Genomic DNA, 24,045 nt, shown 5'->3' with positions numbered 1-24,045 from the left:
TAGGCGGATTTTTGTCAAATTAAGAGCCGCCGATTAGTATAATCAAAATTCAAAACAGACCTGTAAGAAAATCAAAACAAATGTAAAATTGCTAGTTTTGAATAATCAAAATTTTATGTACTGGTTAAGTTACTCAAAATCTGAATTTGGTTCGGTTTATTATTCATTATCTAAAGCCGACGACCTAAAGAAGAAACAACAAAAGACCTAAAAACCCTCTCTCCTCTTCTTCTTCGCGCTGCTCTCTCTCTCTCGTCGTCGGCGGCAGATTAAACTCGCTATCATATATATCGTTCCGACACTCTTGCAAACATTTCATCAATTAGAACAACAACAATAAAGAAAAGGTCATCTGTTTCTTCTCTTGGAATCATATTAGTTTCGGAAACTCCCCCTTCAATTCTACAGTTGCAAGAACAAGCTCTTTCAAAACCAAATAATGTAAGTATTGGGTTTCTCAAATAAACTCTTCTTTCTTTTGGGGTTATTAAGCTGAGGTTTCGTAGAAATCAATCAATGTTAGAAACTCATCTTCTTCTTCTTCTTCTTTTTTTTTTTTTTTTTTTGTGAATAAAAAATCCAGGTCGAGGATATGCGTTAAGAATTTGCCCAAACATGTGAAAGAGGATCAACTTCGAGATGTCTTTTCACAGAAAGGAGAAATCACTGACGCCAAATTGATGCGTTCCATGTATTACTTACTTACTACTACTACTATATCCAAATTCGAGCCTTCTCACAACTAAATTTCGTGCCTTTATTGACTGGTTTAATTTGAATCACTCTGTTTTTTTTTCCTGTTTTTTCTGTTTTTTTGCTTTGCAGTGATGGTAAGAGTAGACAATTTGCTTTTATTGGATATCGTAGTGCTCAAGAAGCTCAAGAAGCTATTAAGTATTTCAACAAGTCTTTTCTTGATACTTCTCGTATATTTGTTGAGGTTTGTACTTGACGCTCTGTTTTCACCTGTGTGTACTAGTTTGAATCTGTAATTTAGATTCATTCTCCTTTGGCTTATAGATTGCTCATAAAGTCGGAGATGAGAACGCTCCTCGTCCATGGAGTCGTATTTCTCGTAAGAAAGAAGAGAAAGTTAATGAAGATTGTGAAAAATCGTCTAGTGAACTTTTAAACAGTGGTAATGCTAAAGGAGGAAAACAGAGGAAACCTGAGGTTGATGATCCTGAGTTCCAGGAATTTCTTGAGGTTCATCAGAGGGGTAAGTCGAAAATCTGGTCCAATGACGTGTCCATTCCCCCTGCCCCTGAACAAACCATTAAAGAGAAGGTCTTGGTGAAGAAGGCCGATGAGCCGATGGTTTCCAATGGTGCTGAGCCTAACAATGTTAAAAGATCATCTGATACTGAAAAGACTGAAGAGAGCAACGCTGTAGCTCCCACTGATGATGTTTCTGATATGGACTACTTCAAGAGTAGGATTAAGAAAAATCTGTCGGATTCGGACAGTGATAGTGAAACTGAGAGTAGTGAAGATGAAGATGAAGCTGGTGATGATGATCTTGTGGGGGATGATGATGGTAAAGCTGGTGAAGATGGTCATGATGCTGATATTCGTAATTTTCCTATTGATGGAAATTTTGAAGCTGATGGAGTTGATAAAGATGATGATGGCGATGCCATGGAAGTAGAAGCTGATGGCAAGGGGGCTCAAGAATTTAAAGCTGACAGTGATGATGTTCTTGACACTGGTCGCCTTTTCGTCCGTAACCTGCCTTACACTGCAACGTACGGGATTGTCTTGTTCATCTTCTGCTCTTTTTATATACCCTGATTTCTGTTATTAATCTTATACATCTTTGATTCTTGTCAATAATCTCATGCAATAGAGAAGAAGAGCTTATGGATCATTTTAGCGAATTTGGTGAGATATCAGAAGTCCATCTTGTTCTTGACAAGGAGACGAAAAGGTCCAAAGGAATTGCCTACATCCTTTACCCGATTCCGGAATGTGCGGCAAGGTATTATTCATGTCAAAAACTAGCCTCATGTTAGTTTTGTTGCTGTTGGTGACCCCTTGAGGTCTTAGTAATTGCTTTTCAAGAAGTAGCCTTATGTTGATCTCTGTTAGTTCAGATTATAAAACATTTGATGGTGATGCAGGGCAATGGAGGAATTAGATAACTCAATTTTCCAGGGCCGGTTGTTGCATATTTTGCCAGCCAAGCACCGTGAAACGTCTGATAAACAATTGTCAGTGGCCTACCCTTTCTAAGCTTCGGTCTTTCGACTTGTAATATTTTTGTGAACCAGATTTTCCATTAGTTGTTTAACATGGCGCTTCTCAACAGGAATGACACGTCTAACCTGCCAAAAACATTCAAGCAAAAGAGAGAGGAACAAAGAAAGGCATCGGAAGCTGGTGGAAATACAAAGGCTTGGAATAGTTTATTCATGCGACCCGATACTGTACGGTTTTCTTGTTTAATGAATGCATCCGTTAATGTTTATTAAATCTGGCTTTTAGTTGCTTCATGTTTCTTTAACTTTTCCCTTGTGTTGTAGATTCTAGAAAACATAGTAAGGGTGTATGGTGTAAGCAAAAGTGAGTTACTTGACCGTGAAGCTGAAGATCCTGCTGTGCGCCTTGCTTTGGGAGAAACAAAAGTGATTGCGAAGACAAAAGAAGCCTTTGCTAAAGCTGGTGTAAATGTTACCTCTTTGGAAGAATTTGCTACAGGGAATGGTGATGAGAAGAACCGAAGCAAACATATCCTCTTAGTAAAGAATTTGCCATTTGCTTCCACTGAAAAGGAACTGGCTCAAATGTTTGGAAAATTTGGAAGTCTAGACAAAATTGTCCTCCCTCCGACGAAGACGATGGCCTTGGTATTTTTCTTTCCATGTGTGCTACTTCAATATATTGGACAGATAGTTAATTGCTTTCTAACCTGCTCTTACTCACATGACCTTCAGGTTGTTTTCCTTGAGCCGGCTGAGGCACGTGCAGCTATTAAGGGAATGGCATACAAGCGTTATATGTAAGCTTTAAAATTAACTTTAATGTTTATTAAACCAAGAGTGGAAGAACAACTTCTGTATAAAATGTCTAAAATCCGTTAGGCTTTCCCCAGAGTGCGCTTCTTGGGGATAAATGATCATGCTAGTCAAAACCAAACTGCTTCATCACATTTTTCCTATTGTTACAGAGATGGTCCCTTGTTTCTGGAGTGGGCTCCTGCAAATATTCTTGAGTCCGATAACAATGAAAAGAAGAGTGATGATGTTGGAGAAAATGATGTGAGAAGAGTCAGCTTGGAGCGGCAGGTTGAAATCGATCCAGATGTAACTGAGGTATGTCCAGTTATAATAGATGTGAACCGTTATGAAATCATGTGTTTTTTTTTTGGAGTGGATATGAGCTATAGCCGAACTGAAAGGTAATTGAGAAAATCTTGATTAGCTTAGGAAACTAAATTAGATTTTACCTTGTGGCGCTATATACGGGTTTAGTACTATCTTGTAAGTTTCAAGTGAGGTACTATATAAGTATGTTCATCGGGTTTATATTTATCTGTTTTCTGATCAATTTTGTAGACAAATATAGTTCTATCTTTTAAATTGGTCTGTTCGTAACATTTCCTTTAAATAATGCATTATATTTTCAGTCAAATGTCCTTCATGTTAAGAATCTGAGCTTCAAGACAACTGATGAGACTCTGAAGAAGCATTTGACTAGACTGGTGAAGCAGGGAAAGATTCTGAGTGTCAAGGTAAGTTCCTGTTCATTACTGACACATCATGTGTACAAAATTGTGAGGCTAATCTTTTATTTTCCATGATAAGCAGATTATAAAGCATGTAAAGAATGGGAAGACTCTTTCATGCGGTTATGGTTTTGTAGAATTCGATTCTGTAGAGACAGCCACCAGTGTCTACAGAGATCTACAGGTATATAATAATTAAGTCTCTTTGAAACTTAAAAGTTGAATGGAGTTGATGAAATACAGTGACACTTTCTTCTTTGGCAGGGGACTGTTCTGGATAGGCATGCTTTGAGCTTGAGATTCTGCGAAAACAAGCGGAGTGACAAGGTTGGAAAAGATTCAGGCAAGGACAAAACTTCGACAAAGTTGCATGTGAAAAATGTAGCTTTTGAGGCAACCAAGAATGAACTAAAACAGCTATTCAGTCCATTCGGACAGGTACACACTTAACTCAAGATATAGAATGAACACATACTGCCATTCTCTCGTACAATGGCTGAAGTTTTGGTCTTTTTGTTAGAGAAACTACAAGGGGATGAAACATTAACTCTTTTTGTATTGGAACAGTAGATAAATTATGTGCAAACAAGTTGGATTTGGATAATATATTTTCAGAAGAATCTAACAATATTCCTGATTCTTGTTTATGCAGATAAAGAGTCTGAGGCTTCCAAAGAAGAATATGGGGCAATATGCTGGTTATGCTTTTGTTGAATTCGTGACAAAGCAGGAAGCCTTAAATGCTAAAAGAGCATTGGCCAGCACCCATTTCTACGGACGCCATTTGGTAAGTCTTGTGTTGTAGTACTCTTGTCTCATCTCTGAAGCCTGTTTGTTCATTTGGCATCCTTGGGATCCGATCTCTCGACTCATCTTTCTATCTCTGCCCTTCTTTTCAGGTGCTCGAGTGGGCCAAAGATGACAATAGCATGGAAGCGATCAGAAAGCGTTCTGCTGCTAAGATGGACCAAGACAACGATAATGCAAAGAGAAGGAAAAAAACGAAAGTTGTTGATGAAAGCAGCATGAAGTTTGAGAGAATAGCTGAGTAGGAGACCCTTCCTCTCTATAGTTTTGGTGTTATTATTATATGAGTCGCTTACTGTGATTGTTCTCCATGGGTTTAAATTTTTTGCTCTCTAGTCTTAATATACTTCTTTCAACACAGAGTTTAATTATAGAATAAATCTTTTCAAACGAATCAGTTCACAAGACTGAATAACATTAGCAAAAAAACGAGTAGTAAGATGATCAAAAATATGTAAACGTTGAAGTTGAAGGCGATCCACAGCATCTTTGGCAGCTTGCAGGTTGTTACTTCCGGTAGCCTTCTTGCTGTACCAATCAAGAAAAAGGTTGATAAGCGGGGACTACTAGGCTAGGCAGTGATATCCAAAACTGTTGATCACTGTGGTTGTGAGCTAACAACCTTGGCTCGTTAAGGATACATATAGAGTCTATGTGTATTAATGCAATGAGGATGCATATGTACCGGGACACACAAGGGATCATGTAGAGCGAAATTTTCCCTTCTGTCCTTGCAAGCCGCAATTGAACGTTAACATACACACATCAATGATACTAACTGACACTTGAAGACATCAGTCTTTTGACATAAGAAAGTAACAAACATACATCGAAAGTGGGATAAGTAAGGTCATATGAAAATATCTAAATCATTATGAATAGCTGGCTTCATACTGCTTGATGACAACTAAGTAACGTCTTAAACACACTTTTCAAATCGGACTAACCGACAACACAAGGCGCGAGAACAAGAATCCCACATCTGACGCTCTATGAACCCTAACGCAAATATCAACCTACATACTTTACTTTTTTGTATCGAGCTAAAAGCGAGAACTTCAAGATTCTTCTCAGTCTAATTAACTGAAATTCCATCCAGTAGAACAGAAGAATTATAAATCTCCAAAATAATAGATAGGAATACTGCAAATAGAGCCATTGCAACACCCATCAAAGGGGTCGTTCCCCATCCAGGAGCTACTTTACCATATTCGGAATTCAATGGTTTCAATAACTTCCCTACAGTAGTGCTTCTTGGACCAGATCTAGAACTATCCTCAACAGTTTGTGTAGCCATAAATCTTATTTTGTATTCATTACCATCTGTTGACTTTGTATACCATTCCGTTGTAAATAAATGATCTTAGCATAGATCCAGTGTGGTCTTTCAATTCTATAATAATGGAAACAGCAACCCTAGTCGCCATCTTTATATCTGGGTTACTTGTAAGTTTTACTGGGTATGCTCTATATACTGCCTTTGGGCAACCCTCTCAACAACTAAGAGATCCATTCGAGGAACACGGGGACTAGTTGACGTAATCAGCCTCCAAATATTTGGAGGCTGATTACGTCAATGAAGATAATGAAAAATTATTTCATTTTTTAGTTGAAATTTTAGGTGGTTCCTGAAAAAAAATAGCGAAAAAAATTATTCCTAAAGTGGATACTAAGAGAAATGTATAAACCAATGCTTCCATAAATTTGATCGTGGTTTACAATTATAGCTTTCATACCTGTTTTTTTTTTACTTGGGAGTATCCCTCTAGAAAAAGAGTCAAAGAAACGGCAGCGATTTAAATAAAGATTCCTACAGTACCCTACCTATTAAATAAAATCGCAAACAGAAACTAGAAGAAAAAAAGCAATGTTGCATCAGACTGCTTGTCGTTTTGTAGTTGGATCTCCAAGTTTTTGGAATGCCCCAAATTCCACTTGAGCATCCAAATCTGGATCAATACCAGCAAAAACATCTCTGAAGAGGGTTCTAGAACCATGCCAAATGTGTCCAAAGAAGAAAAGTAGAGCAAATGAAGCATGTCCAAACGTAAACCAACCTCTTGGGCTGCTACGAAAAACACCATGGGATTTCAAAGTCGCACGATCTAATTCAAAAATCTCACCCAATTGAGCCCGTCTAGCATATTTTTTCACAGTTGCGGGATCACTATAACTCACTCCGTTGAGCTCACCACCATAAAACTCAACAGTTACACCTACTTGTTCGACACTATATTTTGATTCTGCCCTTCTAAATGGGACGTCGGCTCTAACAATTCCGTCTCCGTCTACCAAAACAACCGGAAATGTTTCAAAAAAAGTAGGCATACGGCGTACAAAAAGTTCACGCCCTTCTTTATTTCTAAAGACGGGGTGTCCTAACCATCCAACAGCTATTCCATCCCCATCGTCCATTGAACCCGCTCGGAATAACCCCCCTTTTGCTGGATTATTACCAATATAATCATAAAAAGCTAATTTTTCAGGAATTTTAGCCCAAGCTTCTGATAAACTTTGATTTTCAGCCAGTCCAGCACTAACTCGTCGATATATTTCTTGTTGAAAGTATCCCTGATCCCATTGATAACGAGTAGGACCAAATAATTCGATGGGAGTAGTTGCAGAACCATACCACATAGTTCCAGCAACAATAAAAGCTGCAAAAAAGACAGCAGCAATACTACTGGAAAGGACGGTTTCAATATTGCCCATATATAATCCTTTATATAGACGTTGAGGCGGACGAACACTAAGATGGAATAGGCCCGCTAATATACCCAACGTCCCTGCTGCAATATGATGAGAGGCTATTCCTCCCGGAACAAAAGGGTCAAAACCCTCCACGCCCCACGCCAGGTTTACGGGTTGGACCTTTCCGGTTAGTCCATAAGGGTCGGATACCCATATTCCAGGACCATATAATCCTGTTACATGAAATGCGCCAAAACCGAAGCAAGCCACTCCTGAAAGAAATAAATGAATTCCAAAAATCTTGGGTAAATCCAAAGAAGGTTTTCCTGTACGTTCATCACAAAAAATTTCTAGATCCCAATATACCCAATGCCAAATAGCTGCCAAGAAGCACAAGCCAGAAAACACGATATGTGCTCCGGCTACCCCTTCGTATCTCCAAAGACCCGGATTCGTTATAGTCCCTCCTGTAATATTCCAACCGCCCAACGAATTGGTTATTCCTAAACGAGTCATGAAAGGTATAACGAACATACCTTGTCTCCACATTGGATCAAGAACGGGGTCGGAGGGATCAAAAACTGCTAATTCATATAGAGCCATCGAGTCGGCCCAACCAGCAACTAGAGCAGTATGCATTATATGAACAGAAAGTAAACGACCGGGATCATTCAATACAACAGTATGAACACGATACCAAGGCAAACCCATGGAAATACCCCTTTATCAACGAAAAATAGACACTATGTAACTTTATTGCATTGGAAAAAACTATGCTACGTACCCCCCCTTTTTAGGTAATTTTTTTCGGAGAAAGGATTAATATGTGTTCTATTCTGTTAGTAATAATGGAACAATTCAATTCATAGAAAAAAGGGAAGCGGATCTATTCTATATCCGATAAGTACCAATACACAATGGGGGTGAATCCTATTTTAAAATAAAAGCAAAATAAGTGGGAAAAGTAGAATCAAGTATCAACCATTCCTGTGTTGGGCCTCTTATGGGCCTGGGCTGAATTTATTAATTTTAATATCTATATTAAAAATCAAAATCCAAAATCTAAAATGTAAAAAGCCAAAATCAAGTAAACAATTCGTGGTATTACATTTTTTATTTATTTATTTTAAAATTTATAGCAAAAATCAAAAATCAGTAACGAGTAACTATATAATCAAAAACAAAAAAAAAACTTAGAGGGGTGTATTGAAACAATGATTTTGGAAGATTTGATGGGATTTAGAAAATTTGGAATTTTGATAGATTTTAGGAAAGTTGATATGATTTATGGTAAAATTCTTTCAAATCCCATCTAAAACCATGAGATTTGTATTTCTGTATTTTTAACTAAACAAATCCTCCAAAATCCTCCGGAATCCCTAAAACTTATTAAAATCCAAATCCACAAACTGTTTTGAATAACAGTGGATTTCAAAGTAGATTTTTAAATCATCAGTTGAATGACAGTGGATTTCATGAGACTTTTTAAAATCCATGATTGAATAACATAAGATTTGTAACTTTTACACAAATCACTTAAAATGTCAAGTTGAATATACCCCCTTAACAATCAGTAAACATTCATGGCTTTTTAACAGTTAGCAAAAATCCTCTTTTGACGATGTCACAAAATGATAAAGGCTTGCTCTCATTTTTGTCGGAAACGTTTGTGTTAATTTTTAAAACAACAACATTTTAGAGTTCTAGAACTTTTTTTTTGAAAAACATGTGAATTTCATTAGATGAAGGACTGCAGTAAATACAGATAGGTGATACACAAGCGAACCATCCTTGTCCAAAAATAATAAAAAACAAGGAGAATTCGAATCAAAACCGATTAATGAGTAGAGAAACTAGTCATAATCCAGCCAGGTTTGGAGAAGATGCGCGAACTGCTTCCGGTGTTGCTTTGCTAGGAGGGCATCCCGGATTTGGCGGTCTAGCTTCTTGAAGAGAACAAGAGCATCAGTGGAGATCTTGTTGTGATATATGTTGTTTCGTTCCTGCCAAAGAAAGTAGAGGGTGGCCTGAGCAGCAAGACGACGGAGGCTGAGGGGGGAGATGGAGTATTTGGTATCAAGCCAGACTGAGAACGCAAGCCAGGTGTGGAAGGAGAAAGCAGAATAGCCCAACCGATGGGTGACTTTGCTCCAAAGGACCTCGCTGATTTCGCAGTGGAGGAAAATGTGGTCTCTTGATTCCAAATACGATCCACATAAGCAGCAGCGTGGATCGAGTTGCATTCCCCATCTTGCGAGCCTATCTCTTGTTGGTAACCTGTCCAAGTGCATCAACCACATGATAAAATCATGGCGGGGGATATGACCTTTAAACCATACGTGCTCTGTCCACGGTTGTAGAGACGATCTTTGTCGCATGGCCTCCCAAGTCTTCTTGGTTGAGAACTGGTCAAGCTCCTCTGAATCAATACACCAAACATGAATATCCGAAGATGGACCCAGCGGAAGATGGACTGAGGTAAGGTAGAACTTTTGTGTTGTGACAGTTGGATCCATAGCCCTCTCACGCACTAAGGGGATGTTATTGAATGAAGGATTTTAATAGATTTTAATAGATTTCAATTACCAGTGAAGTTACTTGAGTGTTAGATTTTATTTACAGAAGAGTATAGATATCAACTCTCAAATACGAAAAACAAAGCAAAGAGACGCAAACACATGGTCTCTTTTAAGAGAAGTGTACGTGCCATCATTACATACATGTAACTTCAAATATATTGCATCAAAGCCAGCCACTACTAAAAGTATATTATTATACAAAGAAAGTAACTTAATCATCAAACAAACTCATGGAAAAGTGTATTCATATAAATGCATGCAAGCAGGCAGCAGGATGAGATATGATTCTGAATCTGATCAAATCTTTAAACGTCGCATTTCCTCTGCAGCTTCTTTAGCTTCAAACTTCGCCCTGCTCTTCCTCCAAGCTTTGAGCACCATCGTCTTCATACGTTCAGGTTGGCCTCTCACAAAATCTTCATGTCTATATTCCAATTCCCCAGATCCCTTCTTAATTCTTCTAAAGCCCTACCAAGTAGCAACACATATAGCAGCAAGATTCAGAAACTGGACGAAGATCGAGAGATAAAGCGACTAGACAATTTCTAATTAATTTAAAATCCCTGGGTCTGGGAGGTGTAAAGAGAAAACTTACATAATGCCTAAGATCAGCGTGGAACTTTGAGAATCTGTTGCAATCGAACTTGTGAACAATGTATCTGCGAATAAACTCTTCAAGATTCCAGATGACGAAACTGTTGTTGTCTTTGCCCCATGAGATTATTGGATCCGATGAAGGATTTTCCACAAGATTATAGATTCTCATAGGGAACACTGACAATCCCTTTAGTAAGTTGTGAGCCATCCTTCCTTAACACACTTCAAATCGAACTAACGAACAACAGATGGCGCAAGAACAAGAATCCCGATCTGACGCACTCTATGAACCCTAACCCTAACCCTAACAAAGAACACAAGTTATATTTTTTTCTTTTATCTCTTGACGGAAACAACTATTTATTTTAACCCATATACCTCTAATTTAACAGAAAAATTTGGGGTAAAAAATATACCGCTTTTTAATAAGATTTTTATTCTCTCTGTTTTTTTCTTTTCTTAAGAAACCAAGCAGTAATTTCAAACAGAATTTTACTTTATTAAATTTACCGGAAATATTCACAAAATTAAGCTTTTATAGAAAAGGAAATAATCCGTGATAGTTCATTCGAAGATACATATTATACACCCAGTTTTTATAACCTTATAGTGTATGTTGTATTTTAAAGCTAAAGTTTTTCTATAATCTAATTAAGGAACTTTTAACAGTTAGCAAAAATCCTCTTTTGACGATGACACAAAGTGACAAAGCTTGCTTTCCTTTTTGTCGGCAATGTTTGCGTTAATATTTCCAACAATAACATTTTAGAGTTCCGAAGCTTTTGTGTTGTGACAGTTGGATCCATAGCCTCTCACGCACTAAGTTACTGCAGTATTAGATTTTATTTACAGAAGAGTAAAGAGATCAAATCTCAATACACAAAAACAAAGCAAAGAGATGCAAACACAGAAGTCCATAGCTTCAAAGTGACTGACCAAAAGATCTCTTTTTAAGAGAAGTGTCTGCCATTACATGTAACTAAGCACAACAAGATGAACTCACTGCCCTATCCATGGCCCTGTCTGGGAGAACCATTCCTGTTGGGTTTTCTGTTGGCTGTACTCGAGGTAGCCTTTTTGCTGTACCGGTCAAAATTAAAAGTATGTTAGGGTTTAATACAAGAAACAAAAATTGTTTGAACTAATTCTCAGAGTGTAACGAAAGCTCACCGATTTCATAGAATATCTCTTTGACATTAGCCGCAGTTTTCGCTGAAGTTTCCATGAAGAAAAGACTGTTCTCTTGAGCATATGTTTGTGCCTCCTGCAAAGGACCAAGAGTGCGAGATATCAGGAACTAGGCTAAGCAGTGAGATTCAGAAGTGTTGTAAACATATATGCTCAGTGTGGTTGAAAATTCTAATTTGAGAAACAAGCTATTCTTCACTCATTAAGGGGTGTATATAATGCCTACTTCATTAGGGATGCTTACATCTGACACACAAAAGATCAGATGCAATTCGCAGTTAAACTAAAACGCACAACAATAATTCTAACATACACTTCAAAACGTTCAGTGTTGAGAAATGATACTATCTACACTTTAGGCTTTTGGCATAACAGAGTAAAATATGAACAAAAAACACTGGATAGCGGGGTAAGTAAGTCATATGAAAAAATCAAAATCATTCTCCAAAGCTCATTATGAAAGCGCTTGATACTGCTTGATGACAACTTAAGTAACTCTTTCTGAAAACAACTAAATCTCTCTCCAAAGCTGTTAGAGAAAATTGCTCTGTACTGCTTGATGAAAACCTAACTATCTATACAAAAATCCTATACTATGATTTGTTGAGTGGGTGGGGGTCTTTTTAGGTGGCTTGGTTTGTCAGGTTAGTGTCATTAAGGTACATTGTAGTTATACAACAAAGAGAATATCACCTAATGGTTTGGTCCCTGTCAAACATGACCGGTGAGAAATTCAAAATATAGCTTTAACACGTTTGTCATGATGGATCAGCTCTTAGGCTATAACACATAGCTCAATTTTAAACTTGACAGCAAAATCCAAAACATCAACATGTGAAAAAAAAACCAGTCCGGACAGAATAGGATTTGCTTACCTCTGCAGTCACCTTCCTCGCATCTAATAAATCAGATTTGTTGCCAGCAAGGGCCATGACCATATTAGGGTTACCTATTCACACAAAACATTTATATAGTAAAACACCACATGAAAGCAACTAAAGCTTGATACTACCAGTAACTGAAAAGTGATAAAATAATCATCAAAATCGGAACTTAGCTTAGACAATACCTTGTGCCTGCAATTCCTGAACCCATTTCTTTGCCCTCTCAAACGAGGCCTGAGAAGATAGCAAAAGATTTTAAAAAACACCATTTAGTAGAAAGCCACTGAACTGCAACTATTGACCAGTTTCTAACTCTTTTACCTGATTCGTAACGTCAAAGACAATGATTGCAGCAGCAGCACCCCTGTAGTACATTGGAGCCAAACTATGATATCGTTCCTGACCAGCTGTATCCCAAATCTCAAACTTGACAGTAGCATCGTTCACAGCTAATGTTTGTGAGAAGAAAGCAGCACCAATCGTTGATTCCTATAAACACATAAACAAAAAACATCAAAGTCAAGAAAGCACAGACAGAATATGTGAATTTAGAACAACAAGAACATGATCATCAAATAGGAAGAAGAGGCATATTAACCTGGAATTCAACAAACTGATCTTTGACAAACCGTAAGACAAGACTTGATTTCCCAGCACCAACATCTCCAAGTAACACCTGAAGAAGACTTAACCAAAGTACACAGAACCAAAATCAAAAATAAGTAAACCAAAAACAATGTTTGCAAGCATCTCGCAGCTAAATCACTATAAACCCTGTTACGAAAACAACTAAATCAGCTTAATCCAACATAAAACCCTAACAATAAAAATCCGATTCAAAGTTGTCCAATTCAAAACATCACAGATCAAAATTCTCCAAAATTGGAAACACAATCACACATCCCGAAACCCCAAAAAAAAAAAAAAAAAAAAAAAAGCAAAAGTTTCTGTAAATTCAATTTCACGATCATCGGAGGGGAAAAATTCAAAAGGGAGCACAAGAGAAAGACGAAAAGACGGACCAATTTGGCGTTAATACTCTTGTTTCCAGCTGCAGCCATGATGATCGATCTGATGAGAATCACAGACAGGTCGATACGATAAAATCTTCAGCTCAAAAACTCAGATTGAACAAGATTCAAAAAGTCGGAGACGAAAATAAAAATTGCAAAAGTGGAAACGCGTCGTCGTCAACAACAACCAATCTCCTCCTCCTCCTCTTTGTATTAATAATCCCAAAAAAGCTAATAATTTTTATATATTTTATAAATAATTTACAAAGGGAAACAAATATTACACGGCAAGTAAATATCACACGAAAACTAGGAATATACACATTTTGGAAGAAATACAAATAAAACTAATAATAATCCTTCCTTTTAAGCAACCTTTAATTTACTTGTTACTGTTAATAATAAATAGTATATCATTTGTAATGGGGAAAATTAATATTTTCCAACTATTTTCCTGTGAACTTACACAATATTTTTGTTATGAGTTTATTTTTATTTTTTTAATAATACAATCGAATTATTTCTTCATGTGCATATGCTATATGACAGTTTTGAAGAACATTTCTAATGCGAAACATTTGATAGTGACATATCACATATGACTGTGTTTGTAGAGATTTCTTTGCTTGCATTGCTTAGATATATATTTTCAAGTAACAACAAAATCTTGTTAAGTTTTCCAAGTGATATATATTGAGATTTTAGAGACTTTTAAATTTTGTAGTTTAGATTTTTTCTTAGAAATATTTATCACTAACAATTACTATTGACATGTCTGAAGTTCTGAACACAATGTTGCTAGATACAGCAGCACCCGAAGAATTCGAATATGCATAGAGACTATTAGCGTTAATAATTTTCTGATGTAATTTTTGAGATATTATTAGTGTTTACAATAATGGTTTTTTTTTTTTTTGAACACCAATTTACAGTAAGTGTAAACAGTAGAATAAAAAAAACTATTTGTGCTTTTGAATCTGTAAAAATTCAACACAAGAGCTTTATATTTACATTAAGAAGTAAGAAACCCAAAAAAACAAGATTTATTGTTCTTCAGTGTCTTTTCTCAAGAGTTTTCTTCAATCCCTTCACTATCTTACCAAACCAAATCAAGTTCATGACACTCAATGCAATCGGTACAACGAAAACCAGTAGATAACCGAACGTATGCATCCGTACCACCTGACCCCCCACACACACACACAAAAGAAAATAGATCATTAATTCGTTACCTCTATAATTAACCAACCACTACAACATCCCCAAAAGAAAAAACACCGAGTAATTCCTACTTTTTTCCTAAAGACTAGACTGTTTGTTTGCAAATTGGTTCGGTCTGGAAAGAACCTAAACCGAACGCTTGGTTACCTGATCATAGTGGGTGTAGACATGGTAAAACATGTAGACGAATAGAAGAATTCTTGCTGTCTGCAAACAAAACATGAAGTTGAGAGAACTTGAATCCAAGACATTTTCTGAATTTACAACGAACTGAAAAAGGGTTTTTTAAATAAAAAAAAATCAACTCACCAACCAAGCAAAGAAAATGGCAACTCCATTAATAAGATAAGCTTTTGATCGCTTCAAACCAGCAAAGTCAAGGTACCATCTAAGATTAATCTCGGGTGTAGTCAATTCAGAGATTAAAACCATGTATGTGTAAAGTTGAGCTTCTCCAGAGAAGAGAGAATACGCTACTGCTGTTCCAGACAAGCAGTGATGGAAAATCTGAAGAAAGAAAAGATCAAGATTTATCAAGTAACTGAACCAAATGGAAGAACACAACACATAAAAGCTTACTTAATTGTTGTCTGACTTACATATTCTGATCCTCCTAAAGAAGGGTATAACCAAAAGATCATTGCGAGATCCGCAAGAAAGTAACCAACTGATACCTATGCAAACACACCACAACAAAGTATCAGATAGGTTTATCAATGTAGCACTTATGATGAGAGAAATGAATGAAAAAAAAGGAGATCAAAACGTACTCCTAAACCAAAGTTGGAAAGAGGAGAGCTACGAAACACCATAAGGTTAAAGTCTTGATGGCTTATTTGGTCAGAGAACAAATCAGAGAAGAACACAAAGTAGAATGCCATGAATGAGATAAAGATTGCATGAACTGTAGATATCCCCCTGTCATGTTTACATTACAAGCCAAAGTGATAAGAACCAAAACAAGGCTAAACCAAGGAACCTATATATATTTGTATAATCACCTGTTGTTCCATTCAATTCTCTTTAGTTTTGTGAGAGCTGAGTATGATTTGATATGAATTGAGCTGAATATTTCCGTAACATCATATGCCTATTATCGAAAAAAGAGCCATAAGCTACAATGTTTTTTAAAACAGAACCAAAATAAAATGAAGTGAAGAGATCAAGCAAGAATTACCAATTTGCAGAGAAAGATTCCAGCAAGAACAGAAGTATATGGAAGATATGGATCTGCTAATAAGTAGTGTTCAACAAACTGCTCTGCTTGAGTTTGGTAAGACTTGATCTCCATGATTTGTCTCTCTCTAGTTCTCAATTTCTTCTCTTTTGTGAATGGTTTTATATCTTCCTCTTCAAACTAATAACTTCCCTCAAGCTTCATCATCATCATTACTGAAATACATAGAGAAAGAGACTTCGTTTATATGTCTTTATCTAAAGTCACTCTCACAAACACAATATGAACCAAGAAAATCTGAACCTTTCCTAGGAGTTAGGATTATGCGACATCAAAAAGAAACCATATAAAACTTTATCGGATCTTCGTTATACCCAAAGTAGAAGAAACTTGAAAGACTCTGTTTTTATCAGAGAAAACCCAATTTTGCCAAAACAGACAAAAAGATGGGAGACAGAAGCAATCAACACGTGAACCGCAAAAAGATGCAGAAGAAACGCCAAGAGAATGATAAGGAAGTAAGGACGTTACAGAGGCAATTGAGATTGCAAGTAGAGGACCAAACAAAAAAAAAAAAAGGGTTCTTTCTTCAGAAACTTCGAGAAATTATCCATGTAAAGTAAAAGATCTTTTTACCAAGTTACTTGTGGCGCAAGAGGGTGCAGTAATTAGAAGAAAAAATATAACTCACAAGTTGTTGTTATCTTAAGAATAATCGAGAGATTTAATTAGTGAAAAAATAACGATGATAATAATCAAACTGAGAGTATTAGGGGAGAAAACAAAAGGAGCAGAACAAGATTCTAACCTTGTTTTAGACTTTTAAATCGTGTGTGCAAGAAAACCTAAGGGAGAGAGTTTAGTTAATCAATGGAATAATGTAACTTTTGATATACAAAGCAATAGATTAATATTGTTTTGGTTGTGTATTATAAAAAAGGTGAGGTAGGTGGATTCTAGGAGGAGCCTAGAATTTTCCTTTTGAATTAATTTCCAGAAATTTTGATAATTGGCTTCTACATAATTTGTTTCAAATCTTGAATATAAAAAAGTTACAATAAAAAATGATTAAAATATTTAGAGAATAAGATTAAGCCACATGTTGTTATCTAAAATATCTCAAATAAATATGTACATTGAAGATATTTAAAATAACTACTTTCTTATATTGATAATTATATATTTATATATTTTCCAAATATATATTAATGTTTAAAAAGCATTGCTGCCAAAATGTTTATATTTATATGCATCACCAAATTGAGAAAAACTCTATAATCAATCCGAAACAAATTACAAAAAAAAAATTAAAAAAAATTATATGCATGATGAAATTGTTCCGAGTAAGCCACCAATTTTTACATAAAACCGGTTTTTGCAAAGCTAATTCATTCCTCTGAACACATAAGTACATAACATATGCAACAGATTTCCTTACCAAAAAAACATATGCAACAGATTGAACTTATCTATTTTCTATCATGTTGAATTAAATGCACTTATCAAAAACTATTTTGAGAATTATAAATTTATAATTATGATTAAAAAAATTTTATTGAACGTTTGGTAGGCGTTTTAGCTTGAAGATGATAACCTAACAAATTTAATCATGGACCACAATGAAATTGACTTAAGAAGAAAAAGTTACATGTATTTCGTTTTTGGTTAAACGACTTAAAAGTTACATATTTATGAAAAGAAAAAAAAAGACACAAAACATAAATGTTTGTGAAAAAACCTCACCGTTTCTTTCTGCTTTCAATCTTGTAAACATAATCAAAACAAAAGAAATCACCACTTGGATGGGTTTGAAGTCGTTTTTATGGTTTAATTGATCCATATTGTTTAAAGAATATGTAACGTTCATATTAATAACACGATTTCGTGGGATATATTTATCACTTTTTGACACGTCTAAACTTGACAAGTCTATTAAATTCGGTATTAAGAAGAGAATAATATCTCACGTTTTTAACTGGTTTAAAGGCCAAGTGTTGCTGACACACTTATTGATACCTATGTGACATTTTGAAAACTCTTATACAACATTTTAGAAGGTTCCAGAATGTTAAGGACGTATTCCACAAATTCGAAATTTTAAACTTACGGTCGTTTCTGTATAATTACAAAACTTAAGGGACTTTTTTGTAGTTTCACATAGATCTTAATCCCGAACAAGGTTTTAGCAAAGTAATTGAGATTTGGCTATGAACCCTAAGAATCTTTGGGAAAATGATTGATTCAAGCGCACAATAAGCCTTAATTTCAGGTAAAGGTTCATACTTGGAAGATTAAGCATTACTTGTTTGATAGATGCGTTGAGAATTTTTCGTAGTTCTGCGTTTGATTGTGACTTTCATCTGTTTCTACTTTGTTTTTTAGGTTGCGATGTTATTGTGCAGAGTTCATAAACTGTTGAATATGATTTCACATTTCAACAATTATATAGCTTTATCTCCGGTTCCTCTTCAAAACCAAGGTCAAAGGTCCGACCTTTCTCGTGTTTCGTTTACGATGCGGAGTTTTCAGGTTGAAAGCTGTGTGCGTAAGGATAAATCTGAGTTACAGCAGCACTCGTCTCAGTTACCCACTAGGTTTTTCGTTAATCCAGTTCCAAGGGTTAGTAGGAATCAAGCTCAAGAAGCACTTTTTGACTACTTGCATTATACTAGAAGCTTTACTTTTACTGATGCAGAGCATATAAGCAAGAACTCTCCGTGTTTTATGTCGTCTTTGTTGCCCAAGATTGATGATAACCACAAGGATGTATCCGAAGGGTTGACTAAATTCCTTAGGTACAATCCCATAAACGAGTTTGAGCCGTTTTTCGAGAGTTTGGGTTTGTGTCCTTATGAGTTTGAACCGTTTCTTCCACAGAAGCTAATGTATTTGAGTGATGATGGTATCATGTTTGAGAACTTCCATGCTCTTTGCAACTATGGTATCCCGCGTGGGAAGATTGGCCGTATGTATAAAGAAGCGAGAGAGATTTTTAGATATGAATCTAGTTTGTTGGCGTCGAAACTCAGAGATTATGAAAATTTGGGTCTTAGCAAGGCTACAGTTATCAAGTTAGTTACTAGTTGCCCTTCACTGCTGGTTGGTGGGATTGATGCTGAATTGTCTTCTGTAGTTGATAAGTTGAAAGGGTTACAAGTAGGATGTGATTGGCTTGGTCGGTACTTGTCTGACCGGAAAACATATAGGTGGCGCAGAATTCTGGAGACAATAGAGTTTCTTGATAAAGTGGGATGTAAAGAGGAGAAGTTGAGTAGTCTTTTGAAAACGTATCCAGCTTTGGTGATGGAAGGCTCCGGTAAGAAATTCTATGTTCTGTTTGGTAGGTTGTTTAAAGCGGGGCTTCAAGTGAATGAGATTTATAGGCTATTTATAGACAACCCAGAGATGTTGTCAGACAGATGCGTAAAAAATATTCAGAAGGCGTTGGATTTCTTGATTGCTATTAGAATGGAAACACAGTTTATCACAAAGATTATGCAGAGTCACATGGAGCTTATTGGTTCATGCTCTCTGGAAGCACCTAGAACTGCTTGTCTTAGTTTGAACATTAGACAAGAAGAGCTATGTCAGATCTTAAAGAAAGAGCCTTTGAGATTGTTCAGTTTTGTTTCTGCAACGAAGCAGAGAAAAAGCAAACCTCTTTCGGAAGACTCGAGGAAATACTCAGAGAAGACAGCGTTTTTGTTGAGGCTAGGGTATTTAGAAAACTCGGATGAGATGGTGAAGGCTCTAAAACAGTTTCGAGGGAGGGGAGATCAGCTGCAGGAGAGATTTGATTGCCTTGTGAAAGCCGGTTTAAACCATAATGTGGTTACTGAAATCATCAGGCATGCTCCGATGATACTTAACTTGTCTAAAGATGTCATAGAGAAAAAGATACATTCCTTAACTGAACGTCTTGGCTATCCAATTGAATCCCTGGTAAAGTTCCCGGCATATCTGTGTTATGATATGCAGAGAATACATCACAGATTCTCAATGTACTTATGGTTGAGGGAAAGAGATGCAGCAAAGCCAATGCTGTCACCAAGCACTATTCTCACTTGCGGTGATGCCCGGTTTGTGAAGTATTTTGTCAATGTCCACCCAGAAGGTCCAGCCATTTGGGAAAGTATAAAACAATCATCTACCTAGAGTGAAGTTTATTGGCACTATTTCTTGAATTTAGTACAACTGAAACAGTGAAGGATGTGCTGATGCGACGCTATAGGTGTGAATTGATATTAATGCCAACTAATGAAACAAATGGAAGGGACTGGAGAAGGCATGAAAAGTAGAGATTCATTCCGATGCTTGTGAAAGATCAATAAGTATCTGCGGAGTTACAGATTTGATGCATATCTAGAATGCTAGTTCAAAGCTTACCCTGTACTGCTTGAATTCATTGTAAGTGTTGTGTACACAGTACTGGAGAAGATTTGCAGCCTTTTTGTGTTCCCTCCTAGACCGTTGCAATAGCTTTCCTGTAAACGGATAAACACATCTAACGTTCTTGAAGTAAACAGTACTGATGGTAGTGTGTTACAGTTGTTGCTGAACGCATCTCTTATCTTAGGCAAGTTAGGCTCTTAGCTGACTCAGATGACTGCTTCAGTTCAGGGAAGGAAAGCACATTGTTTAACATTTGAAGATATACTTCATCAACAGGTAGCAGTCATTGTTACTCCAAGAACCAAGAACACTAGTCATTGTTGTAATGCAGTTGAGTACTCCACCAAGACTAAGGAATTTAGAACACCACAAGATCGAGCATATGGTAATATGGCTTGACCATTGTGCATAAATAGACGCAATTTACTCATGTCTGTATGAAGAATCCACTCAGTTTTCAGGTTAATAAGTATGCTACTTCAAGATCCATGAGATTAGCCAATTGCTTTATATGTAGTAACTTTGTAACCGTAGCTATAAAAATGCGCACATGTGTACAATTACCATTTCTATCAGTACCTTAGTTTCACGAATCTGTTCTTAATTCGAACCAATATCTCTGTTGTTAGAATCATGGACAATATTACAGTTTTTCTATCAACTTACAAAATTTTCAAGAGCACAAACAAAAAAAAGTTAAAAAACCTAACTTGGTGCATATTGGTTCTCGACAAGAACTAGTGCAGACACTTTCCTCCTAGGCTTAAGCTTCTTGATACCAATTTTGTCTTGGGGGCAGTTGGTTGTCACAGGGTTGTCATTTGATGCAACACTTGTGCGTTTTCGTCTTTGATTCTTCTCCTTTACATTGTCTTCACTCTCATTTTCTTGTCTACATTCATCTCCTGAGCTCATCCACCTACAATGAGACATACATAATACGTTGTTGATATTTATCTAAGAAACCAGAAGTTCAACTAGAGGAGGAACTTACCGGGCTTCACATTCTGCATCAGAACGGTTCTTGATACCCAATTGATCCCAATTAACTTTGGGAAAAAAAATTCCTAATCATTTCTGGTGTGATTTCAAGATTCTTTATCTCTTCAAGAATGGTGTTTATATCATCTGTACATCCTTCCAAGTCACTGTTAAGTAAAAAGAAGAATAGATCATAAACAGCAGGTATAAAGAGTACTAGGCACCATAATGTGATAGTAGTTTAAAATAAGAAGAGCAAGAAGACAATACCGACATATAATTTCGTTTAATTGTAAAATATAAACCCTAAACTCTAATTTTTTTGTAAACCCAAACCGACATATAATTTTGTTTAATTGTAAAAACTATACCCTAACCACTTTTTTGTAAACCCAAACCGGCGACATATGATTTCGTTTAATTGTAAAATCTTAAACTCTAATCATTATTTTATAAACCTAAACCAACATAATTTCCTTAATTAAAAATCTATAGAATTGGTTTCCTTAACTTGTTTTGTCTTTTTATTTGAATTTTAATTTATTTTATAAATCTAATATGACATGTCAGTTTGTTGTATTTTGATTGGTTAATTAAGAGGGCGTGAATAAGAGTAGTTCACTCCTAGGGGTGAACCCAAAAAATTTTCCTCGTTTATTTATCAAAGGACAATTCTTGACTTATTCACCCTCTCTTAGTTAAAGAAATAAATTATTGATTAAGGAAATAAATTTTGTATATCAATTAATTTTATAATTATTAATTCTGAACATTATACTATAGTTTTAAATTATAACATCTAAACCCAAATCACTTTTTATAAACCCAAATTAAAATATAATTTTCTTTAATTGTAAAATCTAAACTCTAACCACTATTTTATAAACCCAAACCGACATATAATTTTGTGTAATTGTAAAATCTAAACCCTAACCACTTTTTTGTAAACCCAAACCAACATATAATTTTGTTTAATTGTAAAATCTAAACCCTAAACTCTAACCACTCTTTTGTAAACCCAAACCGATATATAATTTCATTTAATTGTAAAATCTAAATCATAAACTCTAACCACTCTTTTGTAAACCCAAACCGACAGATAATTTTGTTTAATTGTAAAAATTAAACCCTAACCACTTTTTTATAAACCCAAACCTACATATGATTTCATTTAATTGTAAAATCTAAACTCTAATCATTATTTTATAAGCTTAAACTAACATAATTTCCTTAATAAAAAATCTACAGAATTGGTTTCCTTAATTTGTTTTGTCTTTTTATTTTAGTTTTGATTTATTTTATATATATGACATGATATGATATGGTAGTTTGTTGTGTTTTGATTGGTTAATCAAGAAGGATAAATGAGAGTGGTTGAACCCAACAATTTTTCTTTATCAAATAGTCGATTTTCTTCTACTTTGTTTATTTATTTATAGATAATATGGTACATTGTAAATGGCAAAAACTAATCAATAGATTAGGTTTAGTTACTTTCTTTTAGTGAGTATATATATATATATATATTAATCTATTATATCAATTATCTGTTTTTTTTGTTTCTTTTTAGTAAAAGTTCCCTTCTTCACCCGTGAGGAAACCGAAGTCGCATCTAACCTCATTTTATTCCTTTGGGTTTACAGCATCAACATAAAACTCTGAAGCCAATCTTCATCATAAGCATACGGAATTGCATCATAAGTAGAAAACACTACGAAAGAAAGCGATTATTTTCAACTTAGTTTGCGTATCGAAGGCTGAAAGAGAGGAAGACTATATGGAAATCTTCTTGACACATGCTTGATCTATAACTTGTGCGAGATCGGTTTTAAGGAGATCCACATCCACTTATCATCATTTAGACATTAGTAATAGTAACACAAGGAAACGCGAAACGTCTAGCGTTTTCTTATTTTATTTTTAATTATTTATCGTTACATTATTTCTTGGACCACTTAATTAACCTTTGAGTCTTTCATTACACATGCAAGATTCAAACATTACTTAGAAACTGATAGTAAGGTTTGTCGCTGCAGAAGTTGCAGATGCATTTAAGATCACCATCGCATTTCCCACCTTTCGCGCCCTTGTTGGAACGACAGGCATGATAACACAGCGACGGAAAAACCCTAGCCGTACAATAGGTTAAAGGCGAACCGCTGAATTCTTTCAGGCACTGGCTGTCTGGCTACCATCCTGAGCTCCTATCTCAGCTATTTCTGCTCAGATAAATTTAAGCACATATAACGGATTGTTGCTGCTGCGATCACGGAGCTTAAAAATACTTTTATGGAGTGGATCGTATGAACCCCAAATTATAACAAATATGTGAGTAGTAAGTTACAATAATTTACCAGAGACAAACAGGAGGATGAAGTAGATGGCGAATGTAGAAACTGACTTCGTTGACATGCCCATTTTCTCTCTAATTAGTCTCTATTCTCTCTGTTTCACTTTGAATTTGATGTGTATATATATAAATGGACTCATGCTCAGCAGCACTTATTGTCGTCGTATTTATTTTTTTGTCGGTTGTTGTGGAGCCTCGTGACCACAAGTCGTCATTTACCTGTCATCACTATGGCCTTATGCATTATTTTTGTAGTAGACCCAACCAGGACTGTTATTAACTTATTGGTACAAATTAAAGCTTAAAAACTGTTTTCCTCCATGAGACACTTGCTCAAGCTCCTCCAACACCTGGCTAGTTGGCTTTAGAACTGCGATGCATGCTAATAATCCTACTGATTGTTAAAAAAAAGTAACCACTTATATTATATCTAATCTAAGT

General features: G+C 35.8%; 5 protein-coding genes and 1 long non-coding RNA gene across 9 annotated transcripts; 2 read left to right on the top strand and 4 right to left on the bottom strand.

The window, feature by feature from the left end:
- Window positions 1–12: 12 nt before the first annotated feature.
- LOC104718355 (multiple RNA-binding domain-containing protein 1) lies at window positions 13–4,925 on the top strand. The gene is made up of 15 exons (XM_010436080.3): window positions 13–441; window positions 584–691; window positions 826–940; window positions 1,021–1,745; window positions 1,847–1,978; window positions 2,121–2,210; window positions 2,309–2,426; window positions 2,523–2,846; window positions 2,934–2,998; window positions 3,167–3,311; window positions 3,626–3,730; window positions 3,807–3,908; window positions 3,989–4,162; window positions 4,377–4,511; window positions 4,624–4,925. Coding segments are annotated over exons 1-15 (2,493 nt in total). The 5' UTR covers window positions 13–439; the 3' UTR covers window positions 4,777–4,925.
- Window positions 4,926–9,781: 4,856 nt separating this feature from the next.
- Window positions 9,782–10,967, bottom strand: LOC104718350 (heat stress transcription factor A-4a-like). The gene is made up of 2 exons (XM_010436078.3): window positions 10,397–10,967; window positions 9,782–10,269 (listed from the first exon to the last, which is right to left on the bottom strand). The coding sequence occupies exons 1-2, from the start codon at window positions 10,604–10,606 to the stop codon at window positions 10,099–10,101; spliced, it is 381 nt and encodes a 126-aa protein (XP_010434380.1). The 5' UTR covers window positions 10,607–10,967; the 3' UTR covers window positions 9,782–10,098.
- A 152-nt stretch (window positions 10,968–11,119) lies between these two features.
- On the bottom strand, window positions 11,120–13,730 carry LOC104718349 (ras-related protein RABF2b). Its single transcript, XM_010436077.3, has 8 exons — window positions 13,493–13,730; window positions 13,069–13,146; window positions 12,792–12,959; window positions 12,656–12,704; window positions 12,462–12,535; window positions 11,569–11,662; window positions 11,335–11,478; window positions 11,120–11,225 (listed from the first exon to the last, which is right to left on the bottom strand). Exons 1-7 carry the CDS (start codon window positions 13,529–13,531, stop codon window positions 11,378–11,380), a joined length of 603 nt encoding a protein of 200 aa, XP_010434379.1. The 5' UTR covers window positions 13,532–13,730; the 3' UTR covers window positions 11,120–11,225; window positions 11,335–11,377.
- Window positions 13,731–14,332: 602 nt separating this feature from the next.
- Window positions 14,333–16,819, bottom strand: LOC104718348 (uncharacterized). 4 transcript variants are annotated; one of them, XM_010436073.3, is made up of 8 exons: window positions 16,690–16,819; window positions 15,882–16,096; window positions 15,706–15,794; window positions 15,475–15,622; window positions 15,304–15,378; window positions 15,014–15,211; window positions 14,852–14,911; window positions 14,333–14,665 (listed from the first exon to the last, which is right to left on the bottom strand). In XM_010436073.3, exons 2-8 carry the CDS (start codon window positions 15,993–15,995, stop codon window positions 14,537–14,539), a joined length of 813 nt encoding a protein of 270 aa, XP_010434375.1. In that variant the 5' UTR covers window positions 15,996–16,096; window positions 16,690–16,819; the 3' UTR covers window positions 14,333–14,536. The 4 variants fall into 4 exon arrangements, with proteins under 4 accessions (XP_010434375.1, XP_010434374.1, XP_087325635.1 ...); XM_010436072.3 differs by having other exon boundaries at window positions 16,185–16,697; XM_087469509.1 differs by having other exon boundaries at window positions 16,518–16,690.
- Window positions 16,820–17,161: 342 nt separating this feature from the next.
- On the top strand, window positions 17,162–20,866 carry LOC104718346 (transcription termination factor MTEF18, mitochondrial-like). The gene is made up of 2 exons (XM_010436071.2): window positions 17,162–18,150; window positions 18,264–20,866. Exon 2 carries the CDS (start codon window positions 18,270–18,272, stop codon window positions 20,034–20,036), a length of 1,767 nt encoding a protein of 588 aa, XP_010434373.1. The 5' UTR covers window positions 17,162–18,150; window positions 18,264–18,269; the 3' UTR covers window positions 20,037–20,866.
- A 2,260-nt stretch (window positions 20,867–23,126) lies between these two features.
- On the bottom strand, window positions 23,127–23,747 carry LOC104718345 (uncharacterized). Its single transcript, XR_756367.3, has 2 exons — window positions 23,609–23,747; window positions 23,127–23,473 (listed from the first exon to the last, which is right to left on the bottom strand). It is a non-coding gene; the product is annotated as an uncharacterized LOC104718345 (long non-coding RNA).
- Between the last annotated feature and the right edge of the window lie 298 nt (window positions 23,748–24,045).

This window comes from Camelina sativa, chromosome 10 (assembly GCF_030686135.1).
Source record: "Camelina sativa cultivar CO46 ecotype springtype chromosome 10, ASM3068613v1".
In the NCBI taxonomy this organism is placed as follows: Eukaryota; Viridiplantae; Streptophyta; class Magnoliopsida; order Brassicales; family Brassicaceae; genus Camelina; species Camelina sativa.
The sequence above is the reverse complement of the archived record's forward strand: the minus strand, read 5'-3'. Positions and strand labels throughout refer to the sequence as shown.